Source organism: Pezoporus flaviventris, unplaced genomic scaffold (genome assembly GCF_033815535.1).
Source record: "Pezoporus flaviventris isolate CSIRO_AGI_PZ_B2104156 unplaced genomic scaffold, CSIRO_AGI_Pfla_v1 ptg000041l, whole genome shotgun sequence".
In the NCBI taxonomy this organism is placed as follows: domain Eukaryota; kingdom Metazoa; phylum Chordata; class Aves; order Psittaciformes; family Psittacidae; genus Pezoporus; species Pezoporus flaviventris.
In genome coordinates, this window is record NW_026892589.1 from 5,471,142 (window position 1) to 5,494,099 (window position 22,958).

General features: G+C 39.0%; 1 protein-coding gene across 8 annotated transcripts in view; it reads right to left on the reverse strand.

Moving 5' to 3' along the window:
• The window catches only part of CABIN1 (calcineurin binding protein 1), a 108,869-nt gene extending 86,733 nt beyond the window's left edge, over positions 1-22,136 (reverse strand). For 4 of the 8 annotated variants that reach the window (XM_061465989.1, XM_061465991.1, XM_061465985.1 and 1 more), the window contains exons 1-19: positions 22,002-22,136; positions 19,317-19,382; positions 18,809-18,901; positions 18,617-18,730; positions 18,305-18,439; positions 17,862-18,042; positions 16,795-16,924; positions 14,935-15,084; positions 13,605-13,897; positions 12,479-12,647; positions 11,918-12,054; positions 11,327-11,544; positions 9,728-9,806; positions 9,293-9,480; positions 7,906-8,055; positions 6,968-7,162; positions 5,637-5,873; positions 3,986-4,139; positions 3,638-3,753 (exon numbers count right to left, since the gene is read on the reverse strand). In XM_061465989.1, the coding sequence (XP_061321973.1) occupies positions 3,638-3,753; positions 3,986-4,139; positions 5,637-5,873; positions 6,968-7,162; positions 7,906-8,055; positions 9,293-9,480; positions 9,728-9,806; positions 11,327-11,544; positions 11,918-12,054; positions 12,479-12,647; positions 13,605-13,897; positions 14,935-15,084; positions 16,795-16,924; positions 17,862-18,042; positions 18,305-18,439; positions 18,617-18,730; positions 18,809-18,901; positions 19,317-19,319 (2,742 nt within the window). In that variant the 5' untranslated portion in view covers positions 19,320-19,382; positions 22,002-22,136. Of the gene's footprint in view, positions 1-3,637; positions 3,754-3,985; positions 4,140-5,636; positions 5,874-6,967; positions 7,163-7,905; positions 8,056-9,292; positions 9,481-9,727; positions 9,807-11,326; positions 11,545-11,917; positions 12,055-12,478; positions 12,648-13,604; positions 13,898-14,934; positions 15,085-16,794; positions 16,925-17,861; positions 18,043-18,304; positions 18,440-18,616; positions 18,731-18,808; positions 18,902-19,316; positions 19,383-20,839; positions 20,979-21,449; positions 21,715-22,001 lie in introns of those variants that run through there. The other 4 variants (XM_061465990.1, XM_061465988.1, XM_061465986.1 and 1 more) reach the window with 3 other exon arrangements.
• Between the last annotated feature and the right edge of the window lie 822 nt (positions 22,137-22,958).

Below are 22,958 nucleotides of genomic sequence, written 5' to 3' on the forward strand. Positions count from 1 at the left end.
ACCTTAAACATCCAACAGCAATATGTTGTGTATGCATCCCCAGCATCAAAGCAGACCTAAAGAAAATTCATTTGAGGTGGTAGAAGTGCTGCTGCTGTAAATCTCATTTGGGAGACTGAAGGGTACAGAAAAATACCAAGTTCTTCACTGTGATATGCCTCTAAAGTTTTAGGAAGCTGTATACTACCAGGAGAGTTCTATTAACTGGTAAGTAATTTCCTTTATGCATTTTCCTAAAAAAAAAATCCACTTTCATTTATTCAACTTTAGTAGGACCAGCTTCTCCCAACCAGCCACGCCTATTCCTCAGCACACTGATTAAGAGTTTCCTCAATGTCCTGGGTTCAGCAGTAGCAGTCATTTTTCTCCTTCGTGGTAGCTGGTGCAGTGTGGTGTTTGACTTCCAGCCTGGGAACAGTGCTGGTGATACTGATGTTTTCGGCTGTTGCTAAGTGATGCTTGCCCTGACCAAGGACTTTGTGAGGCTCATGCTCTGCCAGGGAGGAGGGGAAGCCGGGAGGAAGCAGAGACGGGGTGCCTGACCCAGGCTAGCCAAAGAGGTATTCCATACCACAGCACGTCATGCCCAGGGTGGGGGGTAACTGGGAGTTGCTCTCAGCCCGGCTCCACTCACTGGGAGTGAGTAAACAAGCTGTTTGGCTAGGGTTTAAACCACGACACCCAACTGAAATTTTGCAGTTATAAATGAAAAATGCAAAGCATTCACCTATTTGCAATTTGTATAAAAGATTATCTTACTTTTACTTTAGCTACCTGCTCCTTTTTCAACATCTAGGATTGTAAATTCTATTATTTATGCAAACAATGCACGGTACAAGAAGTTTCTCGTCATGACTGGCTTTCCTGACACAAAACACTGCACATCATCACAAGGCAAAATTCTGTCACTCTTCATGTAAGAAACTTGGTTGTAAGTGCTGGGATTAACTATTAGATGTTAACTCTCTTCTGCTTAAAAGATCTGCGCTAAGAACAAAGTGCCATTTATTAAGAGCCAAACCCCTGAACAATAAGAGTAAAGACAATTCTTAGAAGGCACTTCAATGACATTTTGAGTCACAGCAATCATCTTTTGAGTCACAGCAGACACCTCATTTCCACTACTTTTCCTGTACAAATTTATGAACAAAGTTTGAAATTTGTAGAAAGTGTAGATAAATAAGTTAAAAGGAAGATGTAAGATCACAGGATACTCCTAATAAAAGCACGGCATTTCTGCTGCTGCTCACAAAATCACATCTAACACCACTAACAGAACTCTCACTTGAACAGTATGAAAAACAACCTCCTGTGTTCTTCATTAGCTTTTAAAGTCTTGGCAATAACCCAGAACTGGTCTTCATAATTCAAACTTTGACTGCTCTTAAAGGACTTAACTACATATTAATCTCTTGCACACAACCTTCAGCCACAAGTAATACAATGTGCTTGAGCAGCCAGGTCATCTATAGAAGGTTTTATAGACTAATATTACATGATGACACTTTTAATATTCTTGAAGCTGTCTTTCTCTTCAAATGATTAATCCTATTTTTATCCTTCCTTATCTTTCCAACATCTGCTTGTTTCTGAAAACTAAATTCTTGGGCTCAATAACATGATACAATATTTTAGTTTAAATGCGCAATTCTGCAGCCGAAAATAGAAGATTTTTTCCAAAGTACCTGATGACATTTGCAAAGATCTAGCTGTAAACGCATTCACAGCTCTCAATTATCTGCAATTTATCCTGGTTCACAGGCCATACTCTGACTCCCCAGGCTGTGGATACAGGCACACTACAGATACAAGTAGATTCATCACTCAGGAACACTGCACCTGAGTTCAAGCTCAAGTGTGGAGACAAGCTATTTATTTTCTTGAAGCACAGTGCTAATCCACCCTCTGGACCCAAGGCAGATCCATGCAGAGGCAGTTCAGGTGTATCAGCATTATGCTCCTAATACCAGTGAGACTGAGGAGAGCAGGATGCAGAGGTAATCTAATAGCCCTACGCTGAGTCAGCCTCAGTTCAAACACTGTTCATTAGCTCCAGCCCTACCAGGGTGAGCTGACTCCTGCAGAACCCCTCAGGCTCTCCACGCCATCCTTCCCAGCTGTCTAAATTACTGTCCTAGACATGCTGCTGCTCAAATGCAGAGGCAGATGGGGTCTGGCACTGAGCTGAAGCTAATAAGCTCCAGGGAGTGCTGAGAAGGGAAATTAAACTAATCATGATTTTCTCTTGGCTGAAGGTAATAAACCTCAATGAAGTCAAGCTGAATCTGTGAAGTGCCACTGTAATATCCCTGTAGAGCACTGCCCAGTTAACTGCCATGGTACCAAATTAGTTGGGGTTTTGCCAACAGCCAAGTTTTGCCAACAGACTGTCAGTACTCTGCACAGGGAAAAGCTGACTGCACTTTGGTTTCTAAGCTAAGGGTAAGGTGAGGAAACAGCAAAACACATAGAAGTATCCTCCTTCAACCATGGGAAATTTCTTTTCTGGTGTAAGAACTAGACATTAAGGAATAATCTTCAAAAGGTCAACAACAAATGGGTAACTGCTTTCATCTAATAATGCTACAGCACTACTGCCCAGACACCCATTTCTGGAGCATATTAGATCTTCTAACATGCCCATCTGAACAACAGAGCAAAGAACAGCCTTCAGACACAGGACCAGAGTAATCCTTCATTCTCTTCACCCTTTGTTCAACACCTGAAGTTACATTTAGGAATTGTGTATCTGAAGTTACGTTTAGTTAGTAACATGAAAACAACAGAAGTACTATTTTTTCAGTCTGTGGTATAAAACCAAGGCAGGTGTAATCAAACAAGTCAAATTTATCAGCAGAACAGCCAAACATATCACAGCTTCAGGACGAAATTCAGGTAACACCACACGGACTGTGTGTAAAATGTTGCTGCAAGCAGGGCAGAGTTGTGGCTGAGCTACCACACAAAGAAGATAAAACTGGAAATAGATTCAGTATCAGGTATTCCCTTCCCACAAGTCACAAGCAGTTTTATATGTTCATCAGCAAAAATAAAGCCCAATGTTACCAGTCATCTGGATGAATGCTGGTAAGCACTAGAAATTTTTATTAGCTTCAAACAGTACATCTGTTTACTTTTAAAGAGTAGAAATGTTCTCTTTTGAAGCTAAGCATCACAAAGTTCAAGTCATTCAACTGAAGTTTTACCAGGATCAGTGACTGATACAGGCCCACATTTCTCCTAAGTACTCAGAATAATCACTTAACACTTCTCCCATGCTTTCTCTTTCAGGGCAAGGTAAATCATTTACTTTATACATCCCGTGCAAGATGTTTTTACAGTACAGAGTTAGTTATCCAAAGACATTTCTTATCTGACGAAGACTCCTGTTTAGAAAACATACCTCTGGACAGGGGTCTGGAATAACAAGCCTTTGCTATTCAAAATTAACTGACTGAAACATTCACGCATGGGAGAAGAAGGAAAGTAGCTTTAAAAGTGCATTTTAAACATGACGACAAGGCAATAAACAACCTAATGTAAGTTTGAAATTGTTCCCTGCTTTGAGACAGGGCTTAGCCAGATGACTTTCAAGGGTCCCTTCCAACCTAAATTACTCTATGACGCTAACACTTACATAGAACTTGAGAAGAGCACCATCTGAATTGCAACACCAGGATCTTCTTCCCAAATACTCATGAGCAGTGTTCAGCAGCATCAGAGAAGAAGGCAACATAGGGGTATCAGGACTCACTGGAAGAAAGAAGATGGTAAATAATTTAAGTAGCACAGAACTGAGTTAAATCGAACTAGCCAATGCTTCACCTGGCAAAAGAAGTTTCCTCTGTGATAAGAAAGTGATGTTTGCATACCCCTCTACTTCCTTCAGTCAACAAGGTAAGATGACAAACAATTATTTTCTTGTTGATATTGCCAAACAGTAAGGAGCTTAGCTCCAATATGTAAAACAGAATAACTAATTCACCTTCTTCTCCCTGGTTCTGCTGCTGCTGGCAGCAAAGGGATTGAAAAGCATCTTCCTCATGCTGGATGATTCTGTGCAGGATTATCCATGGAAGCACTGAGGAGACATATGGCTCTTTTGGTTCTTCCTGGACCGCCATGCTGCAGTCTATGATCTAATAAAGGAACAGACATTATACAGATAAAGTGACATGAAATAAAGGTCAGGTGTGAACCCTTTCCGAACAACCCAAAGTTGCTAAGGAAGCCTCCTTTATCCTAAGGAAACAATCTAAAATTGAGTCTGAGCTTCTCATAGGCAATAAAAATCCTACAAATAAGATTACCCTGGTACAGGAAAGAGTAGAAGATCATTTCCCCTACCCTAACATTACTCTTGCATCATTATTTTCCAACAAGTTATTTCTCCATTAATACCATATACAAACAATTCAAAGTAAGCAAATGTGTGAATTCTTAGTGTTAGTAAGCCTCATTACTGTACAAGAAATTTATCTGCATCCCAGCAAGGAAGAGGAACTTAACTTAGTTATAAGAATTCCTGAATTCTTTACTGGGTCTTACAACAACTGGTAAAGACCAATTAGAATCATTAACAGATGCTGTATAAATGATCTAACTGAATAAATTTTGAGCAACACAATGCTGTGTCATGGAACCATTGTCCTAGCATTTCTCATGGACAACTGCTCATTTTACTGCCTCAGGACCAGGAATTTCAGAAGTCCTACGTTTTTCTCACATTTTTCCACACATACAACAGTTTTTCTATTGTTATTTACGCAGATAAAGAATCATTTATTTTTATTGCAGAAACCCGTTTAGGAAATTATAATGAATAATAAATTCCATTACATTCCGTAACATAGTGACACACATACAACTTTACACAATGAGAGTTTGATTCTGAGGTCCTTTGCTTTTGCTGAAATAAATGGAGATTTGAGAGTTGCAATCACATTGAATTTTGACATTAACTAGACTTGCTCCTTAATGGAACCGAGAGTCTACCATTTTCTGGAATGAAAAATATTCATTTGTGGGTTTTAAGGTTTTAAAGTACTTTGTTTAGAGGCTAAAGTTAGCTGTACTCATACCGATAGAAACAGAGACAGAAACAGTGATAGGAAAGTCCACACATGATTTTTTCCCTTGCCCTCTTGTCACCATCCTTTGTTTTTACTGCAAAACTCCATAGCTTGGCCAGCACTTGCAAGCAACTCTACCATGTTCCTAAGGCTTATGGGATCTCATCTTCTAGCCCAAAGCACATACAGCCAAGATCAGTGCCCTAACTTACAAACTGCACCCAGCCAGCAAAACCAGTCTTCAATTTACCACCATTTCAAATCCCGTTAGAAAACAGTGTTGTTCCTTAGATTATCTTATTACCACATTCTTTGTTTATGCCAGGCAGCTTCGTGGTACCTGCTGTTAGTGATCCTAGCACGGGTGTGCTCAGTATGTAGCTCATTTCTAACGTACAGAAATGAAGACTGTGACGGTAATGCTCATCCTCCCCTGACCATCCCCTAACAAAAATGTCACCCAAACCATCAATGCGAGTAGGTGGCAACTCAGACAACAGCTGTTTTGTGTCTGAAGGTCTGCAGCACACAATACCTCCTTCCTAGTGCAAGTGAACAGGTTACCTGAATCAGGTTGTTTGTTAATCGAACGAGGCTTGGTGTTACAGAAGAGTCTTTCAGGATGCTGTTGACTGATGATAATGAAGTATCTATTCCTGTGAGCAGCTGTGTTACCGTAGCAACCCACTCTTCTTTAACAGAGGCTGCTGTCATATTAATCATCTGCTGAATTGCTTCATTCAAGGCAACTTCTGAGCATTCAAAGCATTGCTTGTAATCTTTCAGTTTGAGCAGGGACTCCTAGGGAATGTAAATATGAAAAAAATCTATTATAAGAATGAAGGGCTTATTTTAAACCATGAATGCACAGCAGGGCAAAGTAACATATACAGTTAATGCGGTTACTTTAACGAAATGATAAGAGAACACCTTTAAATATGACATTATAAAAGGACAACAGGAGGTGCACGGACTCTGGATAACAAATATACAAGCAGGATCTAAATTTCAAAAAATAATCACTGAATCTTTCTGCTTTAATAAGAGATACAAAGAGAAAAATGGAAAAAAAAGAACAGGGAAGGGATGGCTGTAGGTCTAACATATGCAGTTGAATAGAGGCCCCTATAGAAACAGGGTTTGGATCTTTATGATCTTGTGCTACCATTTTATTATTTCATAAATAACAATATAGCAACTATACAGCTAGCATCATAGCAACATCCTCCTGTTTCTTTGTACTCTGCCAAGTTTGGGTCATGAGATGGCATGGAGGCTGTAGGGTTTGGTTGCATCCAGTTAAAAGAGCATCAGTCTTTTTGGTGCAACCTTCCCCCTTAATACCCACCCCCCCCCTCCCCGAAATTGTTCTGACAGCTGAGCTCATCTGTATGCTTCCTTTCATACTGTCAAATGGACTATATTTATAGCAATCACACTGGATGTGTCTATCAATAGTTTGTCATTCATGCAGGACAGATACAATACACCATAAACTCACTAAATCATTCATAGGTTAGGTAAATTTAAAGTTTCAAAACAGTGGCAAATCACCACACAGTCAACATCAGCAAAAGCAGAAACTATTCACAGCAGATGCAGATAGCATGAATCCATCTGTAAGATGCCTCTGCAAATGATTCAAGTTTATTTGAATGTACATTTTTTCTGGACATTCCACAGCAGCCTCAGACATTTTAGTATCTTTAACCACATTCTCAGTTAGCAAAAGCTGGCATATTGCTAAAGCTGTTCAAATTAAAAGTCTGGTTCCATGTTCTGGTTAACGAGTCATTTACAAAACATTAAGATCCACTCAAGAAATCTTTTCATCCAGTTTTCAGGAACACATCTTAATTCCTTAATAAAAAGATCTTTGAAGAAGCAAAACAAACCTGTAGGAGAAGCAGCTGTGCTGGTCTCTCTGGTATGGATGTTACAAATTCCAGATGTTTTGCTCTGCCATAACCATTAAAGCATAATGTTGGACGAAGCAGATGCACCACTGCATTATAATCCCCTGCCTCATACAGTCGCTGGATCTCTTCCAAAGACTGGCATCTCTCCAGAGATTTTAGGTTCTTTTCAATCTGCAAACATCACAGATGGCATAATTCAACTTTCATTTTGTCTTCGCATACATTTGACTACTGACATTTCTCCTAGCAGTAAAGCTGTGTGAACGCCACAGCTACATACAGGAATGTAAACCAGGGAGAAAACATCTACCACGTAATATGTCACCCATTCCACAGATTTGTAATTATTATGCAGTATATGACTTTAGTGCTATAATTATTTTAGACTTTTTTGCCTCAAATCCCCAAATCACACATTTCTACACTGCAAAAACACATCCATCAAACAGATTTGAAAGAGAAGACTGCATCTCCTGTGTTGGGAGTTCATCCCCCAAAACAGCAATAGGAAGAATAGAAGAACATCCCTTTGCTTAAAAGTATATGTAAATTGTAATGTGGAAAACGCTGCTGAAGAAAACAGCTTATTTAGGCAAAGGGGAAATATATGTTTAGGAAAAGAAAATAAAACACTAATCTTATATTCTACCATTCTACATGCAGCTGCTCTAATATTTTTACTTTGCATAAAAGCAATTTTAAGTTGTACAGGACCAACAGAATCAAAAGGTGTCTTTTTGAAAGCATTACAATGGCCCTGACATTATCATTGAACTATGAACCTGTCCTTTCACTCTTTGAAAAATTCTACGAGAGATGTGGTAATGCTCATCACAAATGTGCTAATTCATAGATGACCTTTGGAACTGGGAAGGATTGGAGTGGGGAGAACACACCTGCAAGTTAATTCTTACCTCTTCTAAAGAAACAACAGAATCAACATGTAGATTAGGTAACCGTATTATGATGCTGCATTCATTGCCAGCTTTAGCTTGCATTGTAGTGGAGCTCTGTAGCATTTCAGTGCAGATATCGTAGTTTTCAAGTGCCTGTTCCATGTCTCCCTACAGAAACAGTACAGAGGAAAACAAACAAAAAACCCTAGAGTTCTACTTGCAGCAAGGGTTTCTAAAGCATATAGAAAGAAAATATTTCGACTCAATGCAGGCACTACCACTGCACATCCTCCCAAATAAAAAACAAATCCAATTGACAATCTCAAATTAAAAAAAAAAAAAAAACAACAACCAGAAACAGCGTATCTTACCAGTGACTTTAGCTACGGGTAAAACAAATCAGGGAAATAGAATTCAGCTAGCATAAATATGAAATATTAATTTCGATTGCTAAAATCCCTTTCCTTTAAAAACATGGAGGAGTAAAACAGTATAAATAACTCTTCCATTTGTGCAAATAGAAACACTGAGTCAACAAGCATTCTTATATTATGCTAAGGGAATGCATTCTACTCGCTCTCTACAACTAAGAGTTGAGTGGTTCAGGAGGGGAATGCAACTGCATGGGCAAAATGTAACTTGACAATGTAAAGGAAAAATGGCAGTAGCCATATAGGAACTCTCATTTTTCCCTCAGATTCATGAGAAAGGAATCCTTAGGTGCAAAAATAAAAACGGATGGAACTGGTTAGTTCACTTTGAAAGTGATTCCTGTTATTAGCTCATGATCGACTTAAACATAATTGATGCATAGAAAAACTCTTTGATGTTCTGATAAAGCAACACTTGGAGAGGAAAAGGTTTGGGATCAAGTAAAAAGTATCTTTCAAAGTATTCCCTCAGGTTTAAAACACTCTTTCAAAATCTGCATATTAAATTAAACATCTCCAAAAAAAGAATCATGCTACCTAAAAAAAGCCAAGTGGACAGTAATTTAACATAAGAGTCTGCTTCAGTTAAAAACTGCATTTTCAACTGTCTGGGATTTTGATAGCATTCACTAGTTCAGGTCCCCCAAAAAATCCATGTTCTGCAACTACACAATACTGCTCCAAATAACTTTGGCCCAAATACACTTTTTAGGCTGAACACAAGCTAATTTAAGCAAATACTAGATCTTAAATATATCTGAATAGTAGCTTTGCACATGAGACCTCCTACTTCATTTCTACATCTACCTTTAGGGATAGTTAATTATATTAAAAAGTAGAATCTAAGTAGTCACTAAGTTTTTATCTGATTTTATCCACATGTTTAAATGAACTGAGCTTCCCAGATCAGCTGTAGCTGGTATGATTTTAATTTGGTGAAAAGTTTCATTTGTTAGATCAAAAGTAAAACCAACCTGCAGTGCTAGAAAGCGAGCTTTCAGCCAGTACACCCGAGTGACAAACTCCATCCAGCCTTCCTCAAATAAATCCTTCTGTGAGGATGCAAATGACAGCTGCAACAGGTCTCCCAAGAAATGAATTCCTGGGAAGTCAGGGCCAAACTTTCCATTCACAGAGGCAGCAGGGCAATTTCGTGGAGAAACTGCAAATCAATTCATTACCTTTTATCATAAACTTACTAGCATCCCATGAAAGGAGTCCCACATCCTAGTATTTCAACAGTATTTATCTGCTTTAAAACAACAAAAAGAAAATTATAGACCAATAAAATACAGATCTGAAAGAGATTAAGGAAAAAATAGGTCCAAAATCCAATGAATTCCTGGACACACTTCTTCATATAACTTAAGAGTTTTCAAAGTCTGAAGAAAGTAATATCCATTTCTTACCTGTAGAGCTCTTCCCCTTTGTTAGCAGCCACTGATCTAATTGCAGTTCCATGCAAGAAAGGCTCATCAACATCATATCCTTCAGAAAAAGCATGGAGACAGCAAAAAAGAGTACGCAGGAAGAAATACATTAAAAGAGGAGTAAAAAACACCAAATTATTTGAAATTTACTTCAAAGAAAACCTTCATCTTATCGTCTTGGGATTTCTATCCCCAAGCTATGACTATTTCTTCCTCTGTCTAAAGGTGTATAATAGCATTTATAGATCAACAAGTACAAAACAAAACAATACTTAGAAGAAGCCTTAAAAAGAAAAATTAAAATCTCAGCTCATAGAAGAAGGCAGTCAAACAGCATTGCCTGAGGTTAAGGAAAAAGTGACATCCCTATTTTTTTGTCTGCCTAAAATAACTTTGTATTTGTATTTATGTGAATTTGTATTCAATTGCTGAATCATGCTAAAAGCATGTTTCCAAAATATAGCAGAAGTATTGATACTTCAGAAACAAAAAGACTATATGCTGTAATTTTTTTCAGTATTTATCTCCATGAGACTGAGCATATACTCTAGTCTTATCAGCTTATTAATGCTTGCTGGATAAAGTTCAGGAGTACATTAAAAAAATCACATCACCATGGATCTCTGCCAGGTAGACTTGTGTAGTGAAGAATACACTATTTTCTGATTAAATACATAGGAAAAAGGGCTACAGGTCCAGCTGTTAAAAAAGGGTGCTTATGAAAAAGTTCAAAGTCTATACGCATTACCAGAATAGTCCTCTACAATCCTAAAAGCATCGATTTCTTACACTTAGGATAGCTTGCAGATAAAGTTTAAAATAAATTCAAGGATGAAAAAGAACAGACAAGCATGAGGACAGTGATTTTTAACACTATAGCTACAAAACCTTGACTTTCTAGATCTTTCATACAAGCGAGCAGTTATGCAGCCATAATGAGAACCAAGGGAATACATTTATAAATATATTTATATTTGTTTAACAAAGAGGATATATTTATGGAAAATATACAGAAACATGAAAGTCACAGGATGTGTAAGAGATGTAACATTTGCTACCCAGCAATGCTTTTGTCTGTTTTGTAAATTAAGTCAATGGGACATAGTTTCCATAATTCAGTTTATTTGCAAAAGAAGTAGAAATACTCTTGATCTGAAAAACAGAGTATTTCAAACTGCAGTCATACTGCATCTCAGTCTGGTGACAAAACCAAACTTTGTGTCCTATCAGAACTAAAGGGAGGGAAGTGAAAAATAAAAGAGCAACAACAGAGTAAAGGACTAAAATATATTTACATCTGTAGAGTTTATATTACATCTATATGTGTGTGTGTATGTGTATATATACACACAGATTATGCATAAGGTATAGTTGCATATAACATTACCCATGCGTGTTCAGGAGATGAGGAACAATCTGTTACGCAAGCTGCAGCAAACCATAGTTTATAAAGCTTGGACATGCAGCTCCCCAGACTGAGCTAAGCAAAACCTGCATCTAGCTGCATAAGCTAGGTACTTCTGGTACACAGAGAGCAACACAGCAGCAAAGAGAAGCACAAGGAAAAGTGTTTCATACCTTGATATGCTGATTACTTGAGTCCCTCAGTAAGGGATTAGGAAGACTACTACTATGCTTTCTCCAGCTATTATAGATACTAAGGACCACCTCACATAAGCCAGGAGGCCATTTTACTAGAAACTTCTGGCTAATGACTTTCAGATATCTCATCATTAGCTCCAAGATCCCACCATTATTCAGATTATCCAGCAGAAATTCATGAACATCCTGTTTTTCTGGAAAGCAGATAAACACAAAGTCATACATGTTCAAGGTCAAGACAACCAACAATTTGAGATAAGTAAGTTTCAATAATGTTTTATGCACGAATATTGCAGCAGTTCTCCTGTGTTGCTAAGTTTTGCATTCCAATCTGTTCAAATGGGTAACTTCACACAATAGAGCTCTCACACACAGTAACTGAGCAGTCCCCAAGACTTAAAAAAAAAAACAAAACCACATACCTGTCACCAACTGAGATATTTCTATTCTTTCTAAAATAACATCTATTTCTCTATCTTCTAGATGTGATAGGAAAATACAGAACATAAAGCACACGATATGGAAGAAACAACAGAGAAAGAGTGGGAGTTACAACAAAATCCTTACCAGATTCCATAAATGTTGTAGAATCAAATGACATTCTGTGTGGTCCAACATGCTGGAAATTCTCTTCTTTGATCTCTGACTGCACCTCATAGTTATTGAAAGCATCTTCCTCCTCCTCTGGATCTAACTTCCTTAATCTGTATGAAAAGGGAACAAAACACAGTATCAATAAAATCCTCATTCTTGCTTTCACTGGTAAATGAAACCTAAACATGGCGCGTTGTGCATTTTTTAACATCGAAACTACATTAACTGAAGCAAATTTAGAGATTTATATCCAGCTCTCAAATTTTGTCAAAACCAGTATTATCTTATCTCACCCATTTTAACATCCGCATTGTCCTCTAAATCAGTTCCATACTGACAAAAGCCATCTTATTTATCAATTAATTTTTAGTTATTTTCATTTAAAACAATTTTATTAATGAATCACATCTGCTTAAAAAAATAACCTGGGTCTAATGGTTTTAATGTTGGGGCGTATCAATCAAACAAAACCCCAAACAGCTTTCTCTACTTAGCTCCTGATATTCTCATGATGAAGTTATTGCTGTACAGTACCTGGAAGGAAGGAATTTCACCAGCAGCTCTTGAAAGTCAACCTTCTCCTCTTTTTTACACTTGGTGTTCCGGACTCTAGCAGATCTCCTCTTTGCTGTTTCACCACTATCTTCTGTAATTCTCCTTCGCTTCACACCTTTCTTAGATTTATCACCTGCAGAGATGTCACCTAGAAACAGAATTGAAAACAAGTAATTATTAGTGGCTGGCCATTTATTTTATCCTCCAGCAACACCTGAGATTTGTTGGTATCCTTCTGAAGACAGTGCCAAAATCTTAAAATAATTTTCTTTAATCATTAATATGAACTGGCTGTGGCATCTTCCATAAAAATGCTGCTCTGAGGCAAGAAGCAGACTTACTGAAAATTCTGCATTTCATTATTCATTAGAATTCATTATTTAGTCTTCAAGAAGTTTCTAAACTGGGAATCAGAGGAGCCTGCCTTTAACTCCAGAAACACCTGTAAATTCCCATGAATATAAACCAAATACTGGTAACTCCTTGGCAATTTCAGCTATGTAAGTACAGCTACAATGTAAACACTCAAGCCTCTTGCTCAGATTTCAAATCAAGCTAGCTGACAGCTTGCTTCTCTCAGGTTCTTAATGTTACACATGAGCAGAATAATCCAGTCATCTTCTGTAATAGCTCATTCATTCTGAAGCACTCAAGACTCTTCACAACATTAAAAGCTTGATATGCATTACTGCTGGGATGAAGTCATGATTCTTCTAATCTTAAGGACTGAAAAACTGAAGTGTGAGCCTCCGTAGCACAAAACCAGAAAAAGTTAGGTTTGTAATCTGAAACAATTGAGAAAAACAAATCAACCTGACTCTCAATTCAATTAGACAAAGAAGCAAGACCACTGTCCTGAACACTGGTCCTATGTCTTAGTCAGGAATCAATGACTTTCAGGCAGTTTAGGTGGCCTTCCTTTTCAAATGTGAAGGGTTAACAGAACTTACTTTTACAGAGCTCAACTTCACTTTTCCTACCATATGCTGAAAAGATTCAGAATCCACCAACATGCAGTTTAAAGACAGTATTCCCCAACAAATTCTGTAGTGCTTTTAATACCCGGGTAAGTAAGAAAAATATCTTGAATCTTAGACTGAAGTACCTTGCTCACCTACAGTAGTTCCTGGTTCTAATAAACTCTGACTGTGACTTGGAAAGTTGGGTGTCGTTGGTGTATAAGGTAATACAGGATCTGGTATTGTCACTACTGGATTAGTGCTGACAGGAGTTGGCTGAATAACACTGACAGGAGTAGAGGTAGGAGAAAGCATCACATGTTGAACTGGATCTCGGTATTCTGAGAGGTCAATTCTCTTTCCCAGACTGGGTCGAGGAGGGTCACACGTTGTGAGGTGGTGATACATGGCAAGTAAAGCTTCTCCTAAACACTTCCACCTGCATGTGGAAACACAACAGCATCACAACTTCATAAATTCTTGCCATATTATTTTCTAAATTAGCAAGAGCAGCTTTTCAGTGGGAGAGGAACATATCTGAGTGTCAAAATCCGTCCTGTGACTGAAAAGCTGGAGAGTATCCTCGTACGTTTCCTGTCACACGGACCATTAACAGTTCCAGGCCTGGAACAGAGGCTCTTAGGAGCTTTCATTCTAGAACACACCACTTAGAAAAACAAGAACAAAATGGGACAGCAGGCAAAAGATTTTCAGAGGAAGCTGGTGAGTTCATTGCAGTAGGAAGAAAATGCGAGTCGATAATGTGTCTAATCTCAAAAAATGGCTCTAACAAAAGAAGGCCTGTGAAGTAGTTGCTGAGCAAATTACACTGAACCCTAAAAAAAAGCAGTTTCAAAGGAACAATTTTCAGGCTCTGCATTCAGTCAGCAACAACAAAAGAACCTCACCCTTATCCACAGGTAGAAGCAATTTTTCTGCAACAGGACCTATGTGCAGAGTCCACTAATATTCCAGAAAAATGTGCAATTAAAAAACCAAAATAAAGCCCTATCTTTTGCGCTTTAATAAAGACATATATAGCAACTTAGTAATATCCTTACATCTTGCTGCAAATAATGAACTGTATTTTTTCTGAATTTCCATTATCCCAATAGTAAAGCCATTTTTTAAAAAGCTAAACTTACTTTGAAGTTCATATACAAAGGAGTCATATATGAAAAATCCAATAATACAGTTGTAATGGCTGCCAAAACATTCTTCACTAATATTTGTTTGTTTTTTACATTGCTGGTTTTAATTCAAAGGTTGAAAAGTGATAGATAGGGGGTTTATGCTTAAATCATAAGCACAGTGTCCTGGGTTCAGCAAACCAACCTAGAAACTCGTAAAACATGAAAACACTGGGGGGTTTGTTTTTACAAGAAGAAAGGGTTCTGAAGATAGGTGAACCTCAACACAGTTTTCAGTCTAAGTGGCTTCAGAGGAACCTTTTAAAAAGAGAAGACAAAGACATACGTGAAAAAGGGAATTGGCTGGACCAGTCTGAGGTCTGGTTCTCTGTCACGTACTAGCAAAGCTTGTCTTTTCTTTCGTAATTCCAGTGCTTCATCTATGATTCTTCCCGTTTCGGCTGCACTCAAATTGACATTATGGATAGACATGTCACTAAGAAACAATAAGAAACGAAGACTGGTTAAAGTTTTTGTTTGCTGGTTGTGCTTTTGTTGTTTGAGTCCGCTGGGGTTTTTTAAGCCTCAGAAGATTAATTTGATATCTCTCTATACTGGAACAAAAATGATAGCGTTAAAACAAGCATTCAAATAACTATCTTACAAGCTTTATAGCATGCATATAGAAGCATGTACCCTCCAAAAATCTTTACTCTCTCTTAAAGATTAAAAAACAAAGGGAGATTGTTCTGTTCTGTTTTCCAAACACTGAGAAATGAAAGGGAAGTAGGAGGTTTTATTTTCTTTCTGGGAAAGACGTTTTCAGTTCAGAAAAAAGATTGTATGGCTGAGAAATTCCTTTCATTCTAAAATATTATTCTGTGAAACTCACGTCATCACAAATAAAATTTGGAGTTGAAAATTGTCTTGTATAGTCTGAGTCTAGAAATTAATTTTTGCAAGTGAAGAATAATCCACTTTTTTCAGATATCTCAAGCCAGATACAAAACCCAAGTGGCCAAAACCACGCAATTCATTTTTAGAGCCAGATCTAAGGCAGCTTGATAAATCAGGGTCTCTCTAACTAAAGAGGGCTTCCTATTAAAGGTCCACTGCTATACATAGAATCCTAGAGCCTTAAAATTTGTTATCCTTTCTCTTCCCTATCTTCTAAATACTCTGTATTTTCACATTTTAGATATTGTTTTAATCTAAAACATTACTGGTTTTGATTGATTTATTGCATAACTGAAGGATGCACACTAGGATGTATGTTCCAATTACCACATACAATTTACACAGTGTACTGATGTTAGCTGCACATGCAATGACATTACACTCAGTGAGACTGAACCATGATTAAATTAAAAACTTAACTTCTCTTGAATTCTGTTGACCATCACCAGCAACATATTACAGTATCAGAAGCAGCTCTGACGCTGAATTATCAGTTAACTTAGATCCTGTACAATTTACAGGCCTCTACTTTCTTCTCCTACCTTCCTCCCACCCACTCCTACTACAAAAATCTACACAGAGACACTCTACTTAGCAGAGCTACATTAACCCAAACTTTTAGTGAAAGTTTTATGTACTGCAATAAAAAAGTAATAATAAAGGACTAATATCTCAAATATAATATTGTAAAATATTTTCAGAGTTGCAGTGGTCTGAAAGCTTAATAACTAAGAATTTCTGCATCTTGGTACTAATGAAACATAGAAAGTGTTCTGACTGTATTCACTTGTCAATAAAAATCAGTAATACTTCCTGAAACTTACTGAAATGAGAAAAGTATTAAGTTCCAAATTTGTAAGTGCTTGGAAAAGTAGTAACATGTGTGGGGTTTGGGTTGGTTGGTTTGGGGTTTTTTTAATTAGAAAAGAAAAACTGAAATGCATACTGCAGATATCAGCTGCAAATAAGCAAAACGAAACAAAGGAAGATGATTACAAGAGATCTGGGTATGAAAATAAGTGAGCAATAGCAAATGGACTTTCTGTCTCTTTCTACCTCCCTCCAAAAGTAATTACTGAAGAACATTCTGTCAGCAGCCCCAACAGTTAACATTGATTTATCATTTAGAAGACAGGTCAGCAAGACACTGTTGTAGCTTAAAAGCGTTCTATCTCAACAGCTTTCCTGAACTACCCCAAAGCCAAAATTTACACTCCAAATGCTGCACATACTATAGAATGACATTCACCATTTGAGGAACATCCTTAAGGAATCTTTCCGAAGGCAAGGTTGCTCCTCAAAGATCTTCTCCTTCAGAACCAATCCTTTACTATATAGACAGTCTTTCTCCAGAGCTTTGCAGATAAAGTACAAACATGCTGACAGAGAAATAGAAATTGAATAGTCAGTGACTGCTTTGATTCATTCAAAAGCTCCCATTTCTGGGCTTCGTATACACCACAGAATTCCAGCTAAATATGACATTCACATAAATTAGACCAATAGCTTTGAAACATGCCAAATGCTTACATGCATACAGCTAAAATAACCTACAATGTCTTCCCAAGTATTATATCCAGAAGAAGGGTACCATTAATTTTAAACAATGTTTGCAGTGTATCTTTTATTTACTTTCAGGACTCTGTTCCTGTACAAAAGAAATTAGAATCATAAAGCAGAATCCTAGCCATTTACCATTCTCATGTTACCAAATGTCTGAACTTCAGATTCCGTTAGTGGAACAAGCAATATATCACACCAGTTTTCTGCTTGCATGGGCAATCAAGTGAAGAGATTTAGGACTATTCCAGAGGGCTGAACCTAAGGGATCAGATGCAGTGTTTCTGCCATCTTACAGCTTCTCTCACAAACTTCTTTTGAATCAGTTCATCCACTAGATGTTACTCAAATGTAAAATCTTGGTGTCTCTTGTATCAACTGCTCTAACTACAATTAATCATACTAGGCTGTGAAGTATGATTGCAGTTTCATAAACAAACCCTAGAACTATGTAGCTGGAAATGCCCAGAAAAACAAAATCAACATATATGCAAGAGAAAAGTCTAAAGAGAAACTTCTTGCGAACACTCTGATCTAAGAGGCCACAAGCATTTATTTTTAGGGTAGCCAGAATTGATACAAACCACCATACTTCAGCATGAAATTACAAAATCTCTATCATAAGGTCACTATCATAACCTAAGGTACTGCTTACACAAGACACACTTTCTCCTGCACAACTGCATCATTACAGGTTTTTACTGATACGTAAAAATTACACTATCTTGACAACTTTTTTTTGTGTACTGTACTTACTTGTGTAGTCACTGAGTGTGTACAAGATCGTGATAAGATTATCCAAACAAGGCCAGTGATCAGGATTACACCTGAGACCTTCTTCAAAAGCATGACGAGCCAAAGGCAGTCGGATTAGTTTGATTGCCACACAGCCAATTTTATACCATAGGTTGACATCAGTAGAGTCTAGCATCACAGCCTAGAAAGCATAACAAACACCATTATTCACATTTCAGACATGCATATTCACTTGTCTACAGGGACTGGCACTGCTTTAGTTTTTAGCAGGCTTGCTACTGATTCAGGGACTGACTGGTAGACCAGTTATCATATATAATGTCAGCAACTACTCAGAATTCAGACATACATTCAAGTGATGTATGCTGAAAGGTGTACATCTATATTTTGGCAAGTATTTGCAGACATTGAGGCTCCAGTGTTTTATTTCAGCTGTACTGTACCTCCAAGTAAAACTCCATGGCTGTCTCTAAGTCATCGCGTTGTGCTGCCAACTGTGCTAGGTTTTTATAGGTGGAATATTTTAACATCAAGCCTGGATGTTTCAGTCCTTCTTTCTCATCACCAGAAAGAACTGCCTAGAAATGATAAAATAAATGCAACGTGGGCATCGGGAATTAGACATCACACAAGTAAAAAGAACAGCAAACTATTTGCCAATTGATAACACTGATATCTCTCAACTAGCCAGAAAGAAATGAAATAATATCAAATAAAGCCAGTTTCTAGAGTTTCATTCTCTAAAGGTCACTGACCTCTCTCAGAAGACGAATCTCAAGCAGCTCATGATAAGCTTTTGCAGACTCTTCAAATCGGTCATGTTTCTGAAGGTCCAAAGCTTTGTGGTACAAAGCAAAAGCCTCTGCTTCCTGTGGTTTAAAAAAACAGAACCTATTTTGTAGAGCAACTTTATTAAATATAATTAAAAAAATTGTGAGTTTACTTACCTGGGCTTCTTTTGTCTGTGTCTTATGACTCTTAAAGGTACCTTCGTAGTCATCCTCAATTGCGGAGCTCGCATTCAATGCTGCAATTCGGATCTAGAATGACAGTCGAGATGCAACAAGAAATGTTACAGCTACAAGTGTGCCTTCGCAAAGTCAAGTTTTCTCTATTTTTACTTTACTTGGTAAATGGACAATACTGAGAGATCTCTACATAAAGTTACAAGAACTGTAATGTCATCACTAATTGCAAACAATGAAACTTCAAAATTATTTCTCCCATTAAATCAGCTGAAAAAAACCTCAAAATTTCAAGTGTCTTGCAAGTAACAGTTTCCCCAGAACAGACAATTACAGCAAACTGTTTTCAAATTCTTTAATAAGAATAACCACAATCACTCCAAACCCAATGTTCTTAATATGCCAATTTAGTCTTAGTCCTGTGGAAAGAGAAAAATTTCTATTTTATTTCTACCAAAACATCTCAAAAAGCATCTCAGTAAGCACTTACCATGTTCTCAGCTGTTCTCACTGTCTTTTCTCCAGGATTAGGATGAAAGGCCTAACACAAACAGGTCTGGAAAGCAAACAGGGTTAGAATATTTATTTTGTCCATAAAGGAAGCATTCAGAAATAAAAGACAGGCTGGGAATACTTTAATCAACAACCAATTAACTGCCCTATGTCACCACCACCCCCCATGCCAAGGGATAAATTGCCCTATAATGTAGGAACAATAATATTAAAGTGAATTTTAATAGAGGCAGAGAGCAAAATACAAATTTAAGCACATGCATTACTTCAGGATGACTTTCGAGACCCTAGTCCTGGTGGTGAGGTGGGAGTGGAAGTACTTGCAATGTAATCACGCCTATAAGATTATTCAGTTACTGCAAAATACTTAATAAACATACATTATATTAACAACATTATAACATGAATCCTTTTAATGACAAAGGTGAAACCAAAAAAAGCTTCTGACATTTTCTGAGCATGAACCATTATTGCTTATGAGTTTATCTTAAGTTACATTACCAAAATAAAATTAGAATCCTTCCTGCACCTTTTACCTGTAGCACAAACCAGAGTGCACTCTCAGGCCTGGATACCACAGCATTTATGGATATTTACAAAACAGGAGGGAAAACATAGAAGGTTATCTGTGTCGGACTGACTTTGCAGCAGGGTAGAGCAGCTGGTCAACCTACTGCTCAAAATACTGCCTGTGCCTGGAAATTCCTCTGATTAAAAATGTTTCTATCACTGCTATCCCTGCTAGAACAGAACCAGTGTTTATAACACACTTGTCTCTTCTGAGTGTAGACCACCTTCTAAGGCAAAAGCAAGTTCTTAGACCTCTTAGATATATACAAACAAAAGAAACTGAACTTATGTTCTATTACCTTCCTGAAACTTTATGTTAGTAAAGGCAAAAAAAATGACAGTTCTGTGCTGCTTTTTAAGAAAAGCTTCACTGCTACATCATAAAACCTTCCCATCAACTCAAACAAAAAATGTGACATGCATGAGACAGGCTAAAAACAGTCTTTAATATTGGAGGCCACATTAATAGAAGAGTAAGTCCAGAATTAACCACAGCAGGAAGCAGTGGGAGTTTTGAACTGTAAGCTGAATTAGCTCATACATCATCATGATTAGTTCTGCATGTAGCGAAAATAATGCTTTGACAGGGTCTCATTCATTCAGCAATGGTATTTTGCTTGCCCATGCACCACTTACTTTCCTCACTTGCAGCTAAACAGACTGACAACTGCACAGCAATAAAACATTTTTCTCCTTAAGTAAATAAACATTAATAAAACCTCAAATCTCTTTCAAGAGAAGCATTCCTGGTCTGCTTTGCTAATGGAGAAAATGCATGCACAGGGATTAATGGCTATGTCCTTCAGAAATATTGAACACCCCAGGTGTTGACAGGAAGTGTGGATGCTTATTGCATCTAAATAAATTAGACTGTATGATTAGACGATATCAACTACATATTTAACCCGAGTGGTTTTAAAGTTCACTTACAGATACACCTATATTCAGAAATCGCTGAAGTCTTTTGCTGAATCCACATAATCTTGCTCAAGGCAGCAGAGGAACTCAACAGGAGAGGGACTACAGTCAAGAGTTTACTTCTGCGGTTAGACTGCCAGTGAAACTGCAGCTACAGAAAAGGTGGGGAAACAGTTTTAATTCCACTTTATATCTCTACAGAGAGTTTGTAACAAGTATTTAGCACCTTTCCTCTCTGGGGTTCACAAGCTGAGCGCACATAACCAAACAGAACAGTGTAATGCTTTTGAGAAACAGGGCAATGACATTGCCTCCACACAGCTTTTGTACCTGTGTGTCAGGCAGGTGGGGAGCTGTTTCATCTCTTTTTTTTACACTGTCCATGGTTGCTAACGTAACTGTGGACCGAGTTACCACAGTACTGTAACATCTAGGAATAAAGCATGTCACTACAAGCACTTCCAGAGGAACCAGCTACGTCAATTAAGCAGGGAAAAAAAAAGAAATAGTCTTTAATATAGAGTATTATAAACTGGGTTGAACTTTTTTCAGCTACAGGAGGGTCTCAGCTGATCCATCTGTGGCTATGACAGGTGGGCACGTCCTCAAAAGGCAACAATACCTCTTTAAAGCCTTTTGCATTCAAAATCTTGTCTCCTTTTACCTCAGTAGTTTAAAACCTCGTTAAAAATGTCGACGGTCTGCTCCGTTTCCAGAGCTCGTGCGATTCCCAACTTCAAGATAAGAAACAAAGGGAGCGACTTGGGCTTTCCTGGCTTTTGTTGTTGTTGCTACACTTGGGATCCATTCACTGCAAATACACATTTGTTTCAAAATAAAACCACCCTATTTTTATTTCGGGTTTTGTTTTTAACGGGGCAAAGATCCCCTCCGCCGCATTTTAGCAAAAGCCGCTTTTACCGAAATACGGTCATTTTCCGCAAAGAGGAGCGGGGACGCCTGTCACTCCGCTTGCCGGGCTCCACGTCCCAGCGGGCGGCACAAAAGGCCGGGAGGAGGCGAGGGAAGGAGCGAACCCACGTTCGCCCCTCACCGTGGCTCCACGGAGGCGAGGGCCGACCCCGCCGCGCCGGGCTCTCGCAGCAGGGGAAGGGCCAAAGCCCCGGCAGCCCCTGAAGCCCCTCCACGGTGCTGCGGCGGACGGGACACTCACCTCGCAGGGCCGCCCCGGGATGGCGGCGCAGGGCGGGGAGCGGCCGCCGCGAGGCTCCCGGCGCGGCTCCCTCAGGCGAGCGGCGGCTCCCCGGAGACACGGCCCCACCGGCGGTCTCCACGGCAACCCCCGCCGGAGCCCCGGAGACCCGCGCGCCAACAAAAAGGCTGCTCATTGGCAGAGCAGCTGCCTCCATTGGCAGCCAATGGGAACGCGGGGAACAGGAAGGCGGGGCGGGTCGCGGTTGGAGCTGGAGGTGACAGCGGCGGAGGGCGCTGTTCCCGGTGGCGTGGAGCAAACGCTCGAATGGCGTCGCAATGGGCTTGGAACGCATCCTAAAACTGCTGTTTTATCCCTAAAACTTCCCGTGACTTGGGGTGGAAAAGTGCTTTTTTGCCCCAGGGAGGTGGAGGTGTTTGTGTGGTGGCGGCAGGACGGTGCGAGCAGTGACTCGAGCCAGACCGTAACTGCAAAACAGCTCCTTGTACAAATAATTGTATTTAAATGTTGAGGTGATGACATTGCGGTGAGCCTGAAAGACAAGGTGTGACAGCCGCAGCCCTACCGGAGCCCTGGTGCAGGCACAATGTCCAGGCAAGCCCTGAGCAGACCCAGCACACCCAGGCCTCGCACCATCTGCGAGGTACAGCCACAGCTTAGATGGCACCTCTTGTTACGAGTCACATCACACTGATGAAGTTCAGCTTGTGCTCAAGCGTTTCACTGACCCAGCATTTACTGCTAGAAGGATGAACTCCAGGGTCTGTTTGTGGGTGAAAACAATGCCCCCATCTTTCTGTTGTGGCAAAGTACAGGCGGTGTTGCCGTGAACAGCAGCATCAGACTGTTGTACCCACGGAATAACCTCTGAAGCCATCACGATTCTGTAATACATGTCTGTCAGGGGTGCCCTTCAGCGTGCTCATGTACATACATAGAAAGACCTTCTGCAGTTCA